Here is a 15,262-nt window from a genome sequence, read left to right as displayed (position 1 = left end):
GGTGGTAGCTTAAATCGGCCGCGGTCCATTAGTACATGTCGGACCCGCGTGTCGCCACTGTCAGGATCGCAGACCGAGCGCCACCACAAGGCGGGTCTCGAGAGACGTACTAGCACTCGCCCCAGTTGTACGACGACGTTGCTAGCGACTACACTGACGAAGCCTTTCTCTCATTTGCCGAGAGACAGTTAGAATAGCCTTCAGCTAAGTTAATGGCTACGACCTAGCAAGGCGCCATTTGTACCATTGCATGTATCTCAAGATAGTCTCACTTGTATCATCAAGAATGCTGTATACCAAAGGACGATATAAAAGTTAAGTGTTCTAGTAGCTACGTTCTTTTCTTTATCACATTCATTACGAATCCTGTTCCAGACACAGTCGGCGTGTGTGTACGTGTGCCCTTTCGGCTACCCGTCACTGTGGACTGGCTGCCTTGTCAGTCCACTACAGGGATTTTCCCGTACGACCCATTTCACGAGTATACCGTGAGTATCAGGAAACCGGTAAAACATCAAATCTCTGACATCGCTGCGACCAGAAAAATATCCTGCAAGAACGGGACCAACGATGACTGAAGAGAATCGTTTAACGTGATGAAAGTGCAACCCTTCCACAAATCGCTACAGATTTCAATGCTGGGGCATCAACAAGTGTCAGTGTGAGAACCATTCAATGAAACATCATCGATATTGGCTTTCGGAGCGAAGGCCTACTCGTGTACCCTTGATGACTGCGTGACACAAAGCTTTACACCTCGCTTGGGTCCGTCGACACCGAAAATGGATTGTTGATGATTGGAAACATGTTGCATGATCAGACGATCTCGTTTCAAATTGTATCGAGTGGATGGACGTGTAGGAGTATGGAGACAACCTCTTGAATCCATGGACCCTGCACGTCAGCAGGGGACTGTTCAAGCTGGTGGTGGCTCTGTAGTGGTTTGGGGCGTGTTCAGTTGGAGTGATATGGGATCCCTGATATGTCTGGATTCAACTGTGACAGATGACACGTACGTAAGCATCCTGTCTGATCACCTGCATCCATACCAGACTCCCCAGAGATGTCTGGGATGCCTTGCAACGTGCAGTTCAGAAGAGATCTCCACCCCCTCGTACTCTTGTGGATTTATGGACAGCCCTGCAGGATTCATGGTGTCAGTTCCCTCCAGCACTACTTCAGACATTAGTCGAGTCCATGGCATGTCGTGTTGAGGCACTTATGCGTGCTCTTGGGGCCCTACACGATATTGTGCAGGTGTACCAGTTTTTTGGCTCTTCGTTGTAGGACGGTAGTTTTGTGGATCACTTCTGCTACCCTTCTTGTAGATGAATGTGACGCTTCCTTCCAATTACTGAGCACGGTTTCTGTTAGAGGGAACTGTGACAGATTATATTAACAGCAGTGAGTGGTAACTCAACTGCAATATAAAATTCGATAGGGATTCCATCGGCCCCTGGGCCTTTGTTCATTTTTAACGAGTATGTAAAGTTTTTACTGATTGCAAATGTTAAGGATACAATTTCTCATAAGGCAGGAGGTATTGCTTTGACTTGTATTACAAAACAAGTGTATGGAATAACATCTTTGGTTGTGTTAGAAACATGCATGAAAATAATTCGTTTTGACATCAGAAACCGTGTGAGGCAAGAAAATTAATTTTCGTTGAATGCGACACGTAATTGTCTTATATGAAGTTCATTTCCTCGTGTTGCTTTCCTTTTTGATCACATGATTGCTTACATACTTCCTGTACTATCTTTCAGATGCCTCAAGATATAATATGCCCTAACTGATTTCCAGTATATAACACTGCACTCTACTTCATTTTATGTAACTTATTGTATGTGTGAAAATTAAATTTTTTGCAAAAATATTTACCATTTTGGACCAGTTTAGCAGCTATATCCCTCCATAATTCGGCCTTCTTCAAAAGTTTCTTATAACCTGCATCGCCTGTATTGCCCAAGAAGCTGTACTTCCTCACCTGTCCGATAAGTTTTCTGTTTGTATCATTTCCACTGATTGCACTGCACGCTCACAGATACGACAGATCTGCCTGCCGCCGTTGCTGGCTCAGCCATCGGTGTGAGCACACAGCAAAAAATGCGGTTGCCGGCGCACCCAACGCCGACCGCGTCGGCGAATGTGTTTTTTGAGATAGACTGGCGCTTGCCACTGTGGCAAGACCGCCCACTGCCTGACCGACCCGATGCAACAGCACACATTTCAACGACGCGGGCTGCCCGCAGCGGTTCAAGGTCGAAGAGCGCATTCTGTGTGGCGAGGCCTTTAGTAAAACTACACATTTGCCAAACACAATATGCCATCCTGCCCGTTGTACACTGTCCAGTCACATTAATGTGACCTCCTGTCCAAAGACTGAATAACTACCTTTTGCAGTGCGAACCGCTCAGAGACGTGCAGGAAGTACTTCAGTTAGTTTCTGGAAGGTAGCGGCAGGGATGTAGAGCCTTGCCGACTCCAGTACTGTGGCCAGCTGTGCTAGGTTTCCCGATTGAGGATTCCTGTCGCGAACAGCCCAAACGAGGTGGTCCCACACATTCTCGACTAGGTTTAAATCGTGGGAGTTAGGTGGCCAGGGGAGTACAGTAAACTCATCCTGGGGCTCTTCGAACCACGGATGTACATTGTGCACTATAATATGTTGTGTTGCCCTGCTGAAAGATACCATCCTGCTGTGGAAAAACAAACTGCATGTAGGGTTGCACATGGTCCCCAATGACAGATGCATACTTGTGTTGAGCCATTGTGCCTTCCAGAATGACGAGATCAGACAGGGAATGCCATAAAAACAGTCCCCAGACTATAACGCTCCCTCCTTGTTTGCTTTCAGACATTTCACGCCATATACGCCAATGGATATCAGTTTGATGGAGCATAAAACAAGATTCATCTGAAAAGGCCACCTGTCACCACTCAGTGCTGTGTGCAAATTCCAGGCTTAGTCACTGATGAACAGCAGTCAGCACGGGTGCACGAACCAGACACCTGATGCAGAGGTCTGTACACAGCAACGTTCGCTGAACGGTCATTGAGGAGATACCATTGCGGTCAGTTGCTCAACAGTTGCACGTCTATTCACTTGTAGACATCTCCATAATCATCATTCACCCCTGTTATCTATGACCCGTGGTGCACATCAGTTGCCTCAGAGCCAGTTCTGGATATCGCCATTTTGTTGTTCACAGTATACTTAAATACAGCAGCATGTGAACAGTTTACAAACGTAATCATTTCGGAAATGTGTCCACACGTGGTCCGAAAGTCAATGATTGTGCCCTTTTGGAGGTCAAATAAATCCCTCCACATGCGCATTACGACAAAGACTGCACTGTTGTCTGCGTCCTCCCGACACACTTTATACACCCTCCATTGCTAGTTCTGTGAGAAGTTATTGCATGATTACATCAAACATAGGGGGTGGTCACAATAATGTGACTGGACCGTGTATTTGGCGACTCTGTCAAATCCTTTCAGCCATTTCATTGGGTCCTGACTACAATCTCTGGAGAACACTAATGGATGCATGATGTGCAGCTCACGTACTGCTGGTCTGGAGTCCATTAGTCTCCTGAATATACCGACTATGGGAATTATATGCTGCTTGTATTCTGGTTCCTGTCTGTATAGGTCACAGGTGCTAAATTGTGTAATTGGGGCCATGGGGCTTTTACATTGCATAATTGGAGCCACAGTGATATAGGTGTTTTGAACTAACCAGAGTCTACACCAAACAATGTCACATTGTAACGAGAATCAAGTCCAGTACTCAAACCAAGATCATTAATGAAGTATTACACTTAACACTGAAAGCATATTTTTTACAAACTCCAGTATACAGCTAGAAGAGAACAGAATTCCTGGACAGAGAGTGCTGCTATTTACACTCCTGGAAATGGAAAAAAGAACACATTGACACCGGTGTGTCGGACCCATCATACTTGCTCTGGACACTGCGAGAGGGCTGTACAAGCAATGATCACACGCACGGCACAGCGGACACACCAGGAACCGCGGTGTTGGCCGTCGAATGGCGCTAGCTGCGCAGCATTTGTGCACCGCCGCCGTCAGTGTCAGCCAGTTTGCCGTGGCATACGGAGCTCCATCGCAGTCTTTAACACTGGTAGCATGCCGCGACAGCGTGGACGTGAACCGTATGTGCAGTTGACGGACTTTGAGCGAGGGCGTATAGTGGGCATGTGGGGGGCCGGGTGGACGTACCGCCGAATTGCTCAACACGTGGGGCGTGAGGTCTCCACAGTACATCGATGCTGTCGCCAGGGGTCGGCGGAAGGTGCACGTGCCCGTCGACATGGGACCGGACCGCAGCGACGCACGGATGCACGCCAAGACCGTAGGATCCTACGCAGTGCCGTAGGGGACCGCACCGCCACTTCCCAGCAAATTAGGGACACTGTTGCTCCTGGGGTATCGGCGAGGACCATTCGCAACCGTCTCCATGAAGCTGGGCTACGGTCCCGCACACCGTTAGGCCGTCTTCCGCTCACGCCCCAACATCGTGCAGCCCGCCTCCAGTGGTGTCACGACAGGCGTAAATGGAGGGACGAATGGAGACGTGTCGTCTTCAGAGATGAGAGTCGCTTCTGCCTTGGTGCCAATGATGGTCGTATGCATGTTTGGCGCCGTGCAGGTGAGCGCCACAATCAGGACTGCATACGACCGAGGCACACAGGGCCAACACCCGGCATCATGGTGTGGGGAGCGATCTCCTACACTGGCCGTACACCACTGGTGATCGTCGAGGGGACACTGAATAGTGCACGGTACATCCAAACCGTCATCGAACCCATCGTTCTACCATTCCTAGACCGGCAAGGGAACTTGCTGTTCCAACAGGACAATGCACGTCCGCATGTATCCCGTGCCACCCAACGTGCTCTAGAAGGTGTAAGTCAACTACCCTGGCCAGCAAGATCTCCGGATCTGTCCCCCATTGAGCATGTTTGGGACTGGATGAAGCGTCGTCTCACGCGGTCTGCACGTCCAGCACGAACGCTGGTCCAACTGAGGCGCCAGGTGGAAATGGCATGGCAAGCCGTTCCACAGGACTACATCCAGCATCTCTACGATCGTCTCCATGGGAGAATAGCAGCCTGCATTGCTGCGAAAGGTGTATATACACTGTACTAGTGCCGACATTGTGCATTTCAAGTTGCCTGTGTCTATGTGCCTGTGGTTCTGTCAGTGTGATCATGTGATGTATCTGACCCCAGGAATGTGTCAATAAAGTTTCCCTTTCCTGGGACAATGAATTCACGGTGTTCTTATTTCAATTTCCAGGAGTGTATATAAGCATCAAATATTCCATAAGATGTGAAGATATACCCAGACTCATATTTGTAGAGTCTGTTCTGCCGGACACATCCGACAGAACAGATACCACTATCTGAAACAGCGGTGTTTATTGTGTGAACAGAGACACCAATGACAGTAGCAGTTGCGCTCTGAAGTAAATCCTAAGATGACAGATGAAATTTTGTGCCAGATCAGGACTAAAAGCAGATTGCCCGATTAATGGGACAAGTCCCCTGGATTGCCTCAACTATCATGGCATGCTTCCCATCTGACCCAAATTTCCATCCCGTTGTAAGCAAGTATCATCTCAGTCCATTCTCCTCCTGCTGGCAGCTCATCTTGATTCCGACAGGAGTTTGTATGTAATGTGCATCCACCCTGAAGTAATTGTAAGAGCTGTCACACCCATAGACATGAAATATACACACACACATATTCATGGTGTCTGTTCTGTCGGACATGTCCGGCAGGGCAGATGCCAGAGGTGTGTGTGCATGCGTGTGTGTGTGTGTGCCTATGTTTGTGTATCTATGCCCTGTAGGTATCAGGGTGAGCTGCCAGCAAGAGAATGAGGAAGGACATTGCCTTTGTATGTCAGGATGGAAATTGGGGTCAGATGGGAAGCATAGCCGATGTGGTCAAGGCGACCTTTTGCGTTAAGTGGGAAATCCGGGTTGGAGTCCCATTCCAGCACAAATTTTCACCTACCATCTTTCGATTTATTTCAAAGACCAAATGCATCTTATATCATTGGTAACTGACAATTCATATTCCATAAGATACAAACATTGGAAGCATAAGAAATTTAAAGAACCTTCTAGAAATGCTAAATATTAAATCAAATAATTGCTGGTGGTTGGGTTTAAACTGGCTTAGTCCACACTGCTTGCACCGCAGCCTTCAGCCGTGTTCATCACTTTCTCTGAAATTTCCTGTATAGCCAGTCACTCATTCAGCAGATCCGTGTAAGGTCAAAAAGTACTTTTTTTATGTAAATTCTATTACTGAAGGTCTTAGAAAACCCTCTTGAGGCACCTAAGGATTCTTAAAGTCAAGTGTCAATACAGGTACTCCTTAGGCCTAATGGTTTTTTAGGTTAATAATGAGAGGGAATTTGGGGTGAATTGTAAAATTCACAATCATAGTACTGCAAGTAAAAATAATTTCCGTGCAGACTCTGTGTGTGTGTGTGTGTGTGTGTGTGTGTGTGTGTGTGTGTGTGTGTGTGTGTGTGTGTGTGTCTAGGGTTCTAAATGATTCTTTTTTATTTGGGGGTAAAAGTCATCACCAGGTGGCGATCGGACATTATGCAGGATACTGGAACATAAATGAGCAGTGGATTAAAATCAGGCTTGAGAAACAGACTGCTGCAGAGAAAGTGACTGGTATGGAACAAGAGACTAGAAGAAATGAATAGTATTATAAAGAGTGTAAGGAGGCAGCAAGAACAAAAAATGTATCATACACGAGGATGTCGGCCAGAAGAACAAGAATGGTAGTGGATGACTACAGAGAAAAAATGCGTGTGGAAAAGCAAATTTTTGGAGCAAAGAAGAGAATCCTTTTTGGAGGCAATTGCAGGATATTGAAGTACTGAATAACGCTAATGAAAGCAGATAATTCTATAGAAAGGTCAGTACCTTAGAAGGGGCTTTCAACCGAAAACATCAAAATAAAAAAATGTAAAGGGAAAAATGATGAACTAATAGCGTTACAGGAGGGACTGTTACATTGTTGAGCGGATTACTTTAAGGAATTATTATGAACAGAGAATGCTGAAGCATGGGAACTAACCGAAAACCAACAGGTGGAAGAAGAGGAAAATGAGATTCGGCAAGCACTAATGAAACTACTCGACAATAAGTCACCTGGCTGTGACAACCTACCAGCTGAGCTTAAGTGTGGTAGAGATAATATAGTTTGATGCTTGTATGCCATGATCTCATATATGTACTCAAAAGTCATCCCAGATGATTAGAAAGTAGGAGTAGTATGTGCTATATGAAAGAAAGTTAAACATGGACGGGAAACAATTTAGATAGAAAGAGCATAGAAGCTTTTGAAATGTGGTGCTTCAGAAGAATACTGAAGTTTAGGTGGGTCAATCGTGTAACTAAGAAGGAAATACGGAATAGAGTTGTGGAGTCAAGAGATTTGTAGCACAACTTGACCAAAAGAAGGGATCGGTTGATAGGACACATTCTGAGATGGGAAGAGATCACAAATTTAATATTTGAGGGAAGTACGGGGGAAAAAATCATAGAGGGAGACCAAGAGATGAATACAGTAAGCAGATTCAGAAAGATGTTGGTTGCAGTAGTTATTCGGAGATGAAGAGGCTCGCACAAGATAGAGTAGCATGGAGAGCTGCATCAAACCAGTCTTTGAACTGAAGACAACAATAACAAGGTAAGAAAGTGGACATCCTGCAATAAACAAACTGTAGGGGAATTACAGTATTGAGCACTGCACATAAAATATTGTCCTCCCTGATTTTTACATGTGTAAAACCTTTTGCAGAAAAACCAATCAGGAGATATCAGGCAGACTTTACATCTGGCAGATCACCTATTAACTAAATGCTCACCGTGATGCAAATATTGGGAAAAAAACCAAAAACAAAAAAACAAGGAAATACGATATCAAAACATGTCATACATTTGTTGATTTTAAAGCAAGAAAGTTTATTGAAGCCATGAATGAACCTGGCATACTGCAAGAGTTAGTACGCCTTGTATGTGTGACTATAGAAAAAGTAGTATGCTACTCGTATGTAAAGTACAAATACAAGTAAATTTAACACCAGCCTTGACGATCATTGTGGAATGAGGCAAGGGGACGCACTATCGTGTATGCTTTTTAATAAGATCAGCTCCGATGAACATAACGGGCACAATATTCAGTAGAATAGAGCAGGTTCTGACCTCTGGACCTATGCAGATGATGTTCACATCATTGCAAGAACAAAACTAGCTGCTTAAGAAACATGTAGGGCACTGGTGGCAGTAGCAGTAGAAATGAGCAAGTAGAATAAGTTAGTGAATTTCTCTACCTGGGAACCCTGGTAACATCACAGAATGATATTAATGTGGAAATAAAGCAACACTTACTTAATTCCAGGACTCTGTCCAGGAGAGCAACCTGCCAGCTGTATAAAACATTAATACGTTATAACACGACCGCCAGGTGTGCTATATTAGGATGCTGCTCCCTCTCTTCACTCCAAGAAGCTAACATTATATTTATTTCATTTACTGATAGTGTGACGATGCAGATAATGAAGTTTCCGGTTAAGAACAGTGACTGTTAGCGGATCACAAACTGTATCAGTTATTATCGAAACCAATATTCATTTCAAATGCTTTTAAATACACCCAGTTTTAGCAATATTCTGTGTGTCATCATACAACACTAATCATTTCACAGTGAGACCTCGAAAGCAATCGGAATAGAGCACAAATAATTATATCGACATCAAATTCGGAAGAACGTCTGAGCAGTGCGGGCACGCTCGTCATCTGAACTCCACTTCCCATCAAGCAACTGTGGTAACCACTCTTTCCAAGCAACAACAATAACTACTACTGAAAACACTGTCAGCAAGCAGTGATTACTCTTTAGTATCTGCATGGGCATGGCAACGCAGCTGAACAAGACTGTCGCAACAAGGTTCTGTCCAGGCCGACAGTGCCTTGACAACAAGCAGGGAACAGAACCCTGCAGGAGGAAATGAAAACTCGCAGTGTGAGTGTTTCTGTGGGAATCCAAAACCCTGCAGAGACGTGCACTTGCACGGGGATTAAAATACACAGCAGGTGTGAGCGGCTGACGACTGAGCACGTGGAGACGGCAGAGGGCACAATGCACAAGTCGCAAAGAAAGATCTGTGGTGGTTGAGCTCAGCAGTAGAACTGCCCTGCCCAGCATATTGTCGTCCACAGGTAAATACTCCTGTCTGCAGGTTTGCCCACAGTAGTCGCATGCGCCCACATGGCAGTTCTGCTACCCGTGGCAGATCATCTGCCTCCATCGTGAAGTCCACTGGTGGGGATAGTAAATCCCTTCCTCCTGAAAAGGCCACGTATCGCTGAAAATGCCAGTCTGGGGCTACGACCTCCAGCATAGAAGGGGAGAAAATGCCACAGACCTGAGTATTGGACTGACGGCCTAAGGCGAGGCTGTTGCTGCCAACTCTGTCAGAGGGGGAGAAGGGGTGCAGAGGTGAGGCCGTATCCACTGGAGAGGATGAGGAGGAGGAGGAGGAGGATGGGTCAAAATCCATGGGCTACACATCGGTAGATATTTAGAGCCTCACTAGGGCCTGAGGCTAAAGGCTAAGGTAGGGCAGTGAAGGGTACAGAGGGCTGTCGCGGGGAAGCACACCACGGCAACTGGGAGCCCGCACCCTGAATGGTGCCGCGACCAACCCTGCTGCATGGCAGAGTGGAAGACCTCTGCAGTAACGGCCAGTGGGGTGCAGGCACAACTGATTGGAATGACAAGTCAGCTGCTCCAGACTGACGTCCACTGCAAACAACTGCTGACCTTTGTTGCCTACCACGACGCCAGGCAACTGCCACTGCTGCAGGCTCTAAGACTGTTCCTAAAAGGCAACCTCAGTGGAAAAATATGAGGAACCACTTAGTTTGTAGTCACAAAACTCAAAAACATATTGTTACAGGAAGAGGTAGACACACACTTCCCCATTTGAGTACTGAACGTACATAGGAAGCTCACCACCTCAAGAGGGTTCAATTGGCTCTGAGAACTATGGGACTTAACATCTTAGGCCATCAGTCCCCTAGAACTTAGAACTACTTAAACATAACTAACCTAAGGACATCATACACATCCGTGCCCGAGGCAGGATTCGAACCTGCGACCGTAGCAGTCGCGCGGTTCCGAACTGAAGTGCCTAGAACCGCTCGGCCACCGCGGCCGGCCCACCTCGAGTTAGAAGTTGGGTGAAATGGGGTGGTGATCAGATTCTGGATACCATTGTGAATGCAAAAGTTTTCAAACTCCCAAGACACAAATTGGCAATCATTATCAGACACAAAGGTCGTGGGTTATCCCTCAGAGGCAAAACTGACCAGCAAACCAGCAAAACTGACAGTGGCAGTCAACGGTGTGGAGGACAGATTGGCGGCGTACAGGAAATTTGATAAGGCATCAGCCACCAACAACTACGTGCTGCCCAAAAATGAGCCAGTGAAATCAACATACACTCTGTCCTGAGGGTGCTCTGGGACTGGCCATGACCATGGGGAAAACTGGCACAGGGCCTTCAAGCATGCACTAGATGTCTGACATTGTGATCGATTGCTGGCCAGTAGATGCGACGCACCAGTACCTTCGTAGGAGTCGTATCCCAGTGCAACACATGCAACAACTGGAGTATGTAAGGAGACAGTGCTGGGGGACCAACACATAACAGTTTTGCTCCTCTGTGGCATACAAGACCCCTGGACAACATTGAGTTGATCACAGTGAAGAAAAAAATGTATGCCATGCAAGATACGCACACAAATAGACAAACTCTGGCAAACCCACGTAGACAGCCAAAACGAAATCCCAGAAAAGTGGTTAGGCGGCCATGTCAATCACGACCTTTTGCAGTGTCAATGGAAAATCCAACAAGGTCTGCTGCACGGTATTGTCCAATGCGACAACGAAAGCCTCCTGCTGGTCAAACCCTGGATTGGACCCTACCAGCAGCCGTGACAGTGCATCAGCATTTGCCTGCGGGGCGGTGGAGCAGTAGTGAATGTCATATCAATAATTACTGAGAAAGAGAGCCAACATCTGCAGTTGGTGGACAGTCGTATCTGGCAGCTTGGAAAGAGGGCCAAATAAGGAAACCAGCGACTTGTGGTTGTTGATGTATGTGGAGGGGGGGGGGGGGAGGGGGTTAGTGATGTGGAGAAAATGTGAAATTCTTTAAGTCCGAAAACAATAGCCAGCACCTCCTCCACCTGTGAATAGCTGTGCTGTGATGCAGAAAATGTCTCTGATGTGTTAGTGATGGGCTGCTCTGTGGCATCTGTGTTCTGATGGGACAGAATGGTACCATACTGGTAGGTGTCACAGGCCAGAGTTAAAGGTTTACCTGACATAAAAGGAGCCAAAAAGGGAGCAGAGCACAAACACACAAACACTACTTGAGAGACTGAAAAGCCTGTTGACAAACTGCAGACTAGACAAACTTAATGCCCTTGTCTTGGATTCTGGCAGGGTGACAATGTCTTTGGTATGATTGTCTGTAAGGACAGGGCCATCTTTGCTAAGCACACTTCCCAGGAATGCACCTCTGGGGAGAGAAAACTCTGCTCTTCCAGCTTGCGTCTAAGGCCATTCTCCAGAAGGTGTTGGGAAACCTTTGTACATTTTGTAAATGCTTCTCTCATAAAGAGCACTTAACCCAGATGTCAAGTTATTTTACTCAACAGGGGAAGTCCTGAATCTCCATATACTGCTGATAAATTCATGGCCCAGACGAGATTCCAAATGGCAAGCGATTAAATGGGGTACACTCAAAATGACACATGAGACACACTGCAAATAGGTGATCCAGACAGCATATGACTGCCTGGGTTTGTTGTGGTGCCGGTTAAACATCAACCGTGCTGCCGCCACTTTGGTATGATGTCTGGAATACTGCATAAGCAACCGACAAAGTTTGTCAAGGGGGAGTATCTTGTTCTCAGTGGAGGACTTAAAATTTTGCACAACTCCACATAACCCGGCACTGCTATACAATAACAACGTGGCTTTATCCACTTTATCAACAATATGCCTTACCTGGCAGTGCAGCAGGAACTGGCACAGTTCTCATCTTTCCATAGACACACTGAAACCAGCAAATGGCATCAGGGTTGGGCAGAAAACCACACAGTTATATGTACTAATTCTTGAATCTTGTCTGTGTCCATAACACAATGATATAAAATGACTAATGTTCCCTCACAATTAGCTAAGGTGCAAGGTGATGACTATCACTGTGGAAGACTAGAGCACAGTACATATTGAGGTGCAGTGCAAACTGAGTCCCGATGCGATGTACTGAGGTACAGAGATTGAGATTGACACAGCTTGGTCTGCAGCAGTGGCCTATATGAACGCTGCCCAGGGGGCATTATCGGTGTGTAGCCTGGGGGTGTGTCTTGGTCCTCTCTTATCATAGGCACATAGGCATGCTTAGTTCAGTGCCTGCTATACAATGTTTCCTAGTACTGACTGGTGTGCTGGCAAAGGCGTATGCCAACATAAATGTGGGCTCTAAAATGCATACCTTAGCTCACAGCTCTTAAGGTACACATTTTAGAGCCCATGTTTACTAGACTTTTTGCTTCAGGTGGTTGTTCCTGTCATATCCCTGAATAATGACCATTTTTCCAGGGACACCCTGTGTTTTATTCCAGCTGCAAGCCTAAGCTATTTTTCTTAGATCTCATTCTTAGAGTTTTATTGTTAGTTTGATGTCACACCTTTTCAATTTACAAGAACACTATTAGTTCACTGTTCTAGGTGTTCTTTCATAAATAAACATTTAATATAAATTTGTATCACGTGTAATTGAAGTATACCTTCAGTTTCAAAGCCCTAAACTTAGCGTTATGGATAATGTGTCAGAGGGATACTTCATTTATTGAAGGGAATATTCTCTTGAATTTTATAGTTTAATTGTGTATTTTTTTTTCTATTAGATTCCTGAATGAATGCATGGATATTGCTGCATCTATAAGAGTGAGGCTGCTGCCATGGCTTCATGCTCTCTTTATCCCTCAAACCTCTTTGCCTAGGTGTGATGAATATATGATTAGGTCAGAGACATCTCCTCAAAACCTGTGTAATAACTTAAATCCAGTGAATTAGTTAGCCTGGTTTTTGATAGTGCTGTTGAATAAGATCTGAAAAATGTTTCACTTCTGTTGTGTACCGAAGGATGTAATAACTTCACTGAACAGTGTAAATACATCTTTTTTGAGAACACACCTAACTGAAGGTTATAGAATACTGAGAGTATGACTGTTAATTTTTAACTGCTAATTGTCATGCCAATTTTTTATGGGAAGATTTATTTTGAATTGTAATTCTGTTGCAGGAAATGAGATACAAAGAATATTTTATGGCTCCTATTCAAGATATGCAGTTGAAAAAGGATCTGATATGAAAGAGAGAACATGTGGTGTGATTGGTCAGCCAACTCATGTGACACATCCACATCTGCTAAAAAAAGGAGAGGTAAGCACAGATGTTTGCCTCAAATTCCAGTACTTGTACAAGCAAACCCACTGGACAAAATATTAGGTACCCCCTTAAAAGATCACACTGGTTGGTTTGGAATGCTGTAGATGGTGTACTACTGGTACCAGATGGTCATGTGACCCTCTGCCTTTCACATAAGTCATGGCAGTGAAGCGGTGTGTTATTACCAGTTGGTTGTATGAAAGTAGTGCTGTAAGATGGATTCCCATGGGGATGTGACAGAATGGCAAAAAGGAGTTCTCATATTTGGACATGCCCATGACCACGCATGAGTGAAGTTGCCCAATTTGTTGATATATTAGTGAGAACTGTCCAACACCTGCAAGTAATGTGTACTACTAACAGCCATGCAATGTGGCATAAGAACTGTGATCATAAATAGATCCTAACTGGCAGGGAGCAAAGATGACTGCTACATCTTGCCACTGATAGTTGGTTTCAAACCTGTCAGGAATTGCTGCTGTCATTGCAGAACCATTTCAACTATTTTCTGAATAAATGTCACAAAGGGTGCATGTGATAGATAATGGAAGTTGGTTGCCTTGCAAAAGGCCATAGCTCACATCCGTACATAAAGCTACATGACTTCAGTTTGTTGAACAACTCAGATACTGCTCAGTATCAGACTGGAGGCATGCAGTGTGTGGTCCAATGAGTCACAGTTCTTCCTTTTTTCAAACAGTGCGAGGTGTCTAGTACACCGAGCATTGACTGGAGTGTTTAACCTACAGTGTGTGGGGGTGTAGTTAACCTGTAATACTTTTTGTAATGTTCTGTGGTGTTTTTTGTTTCACGACTAGGGCCCAATAATTAAGATCACCACGAACATGACTAATATATTTATTCTAACTTTCTCATTGACCAGTTGTTGCTGTCTCATCTACATCTTCCTGAAGAGTATGCTGTGTACACTCGAGCACCCTGTTTTACCTCGAATGTCTGCTTAATCTCCCAATCTTATTACCATCAAAAATCTGTGGCACTATTTGAAACAGCAGAAGGTGACACACAGTAATCAACATCCTCATAATTTGTTTGCGCTTTGGGGTGTAATCACGAGTGAGTGGCCTTATCAGTATATGACATACCTGAAGAAACTTATGGACTCTTTTTCTTTGCCGAAGCTGTATCTACATCTCCATCTACATACATACTCTGAAAGTCAGCGTACGGTGTACGGTGGAGGGTACCCCGTATCACTATTAGTCATTTCCTCTTCTGTTCCACTCACAAATAAAGTGAGAGAAAAACAACTGTCTGCATGCCTCCATATGAGGACTAATCTCTCTAACCTTATCTTCATGGTCCTTACATGACATATATGTTGGTGACAGTAGGATCATTCTACAGTCAGCCTCAAATGCCATTTCTCTAAATTTTCTTGAAAGTGGTCCTCAAAAAGAACATAGCTTTGCCTCCAGTGATTCCCATTTGAGTTCCTGAACCATCTCTCTAATACTTGCATGTTGTTTGAACCTACTGGTAACTAGCAGCCTGCCTCTGAATTGCTTCAGTGTCTGGTGCGGATCCCAAACACTCAGACAGTACTCAACAATGGATCACACTAGTGTTGTGTATGTGATCACCTTTACAGATGAACCACACTTTCCTAAAAATCTTCCAATAAATCAAAGTCAGCCATCTGCCTTCCCTA

The 15,262-nt window shown here is 45.1% G+C and overlaps 1 protein-coding gene across 1 annotated transcript in view; it reads left to right on the top strand.

Annotated features, from left to right (window-relative positions):
* Positions 1 to 15,262, top strand: part of LOC126248048 (xaa-Pro aminopeptidase 3-like) — a 230,057-nt gene that overhangs the window by 107,927 nt on the left and 106,868 nt on the right. Inside the window, exon 2 of the mRNA XM_049948682.1 lies at positions 13,445 to 13,584. Within this exon, the coding sequence (XP_049804639.1) occupies positions 13,445 to 13,584 (140 nt within the window). The remainder of the gene's footprint in view (positions 1 to 13,444; positions 13,585 to 15,262) is intronic.

This window comes from Schistocerca nitens, chromosome 3 (genome assembly GCF_023898315.1).
Source record: "Schistocerca nitens isolate TAMUIC-IGC-003100 chromosome 3, iqSchNite1.1, whole genome shotgun sequence".
In the NCBI taxonomy this organism is placed as follows: domain Eukaryota; kingdom Metazoa; phylum Arthropoda; class Insecta; order Orthoptera; family Acrididae; genus Schistocerca; species Schistocerca nitens.
This window is presented reverse-complemented; position numbering and strand designations above follow the sequence as displayed.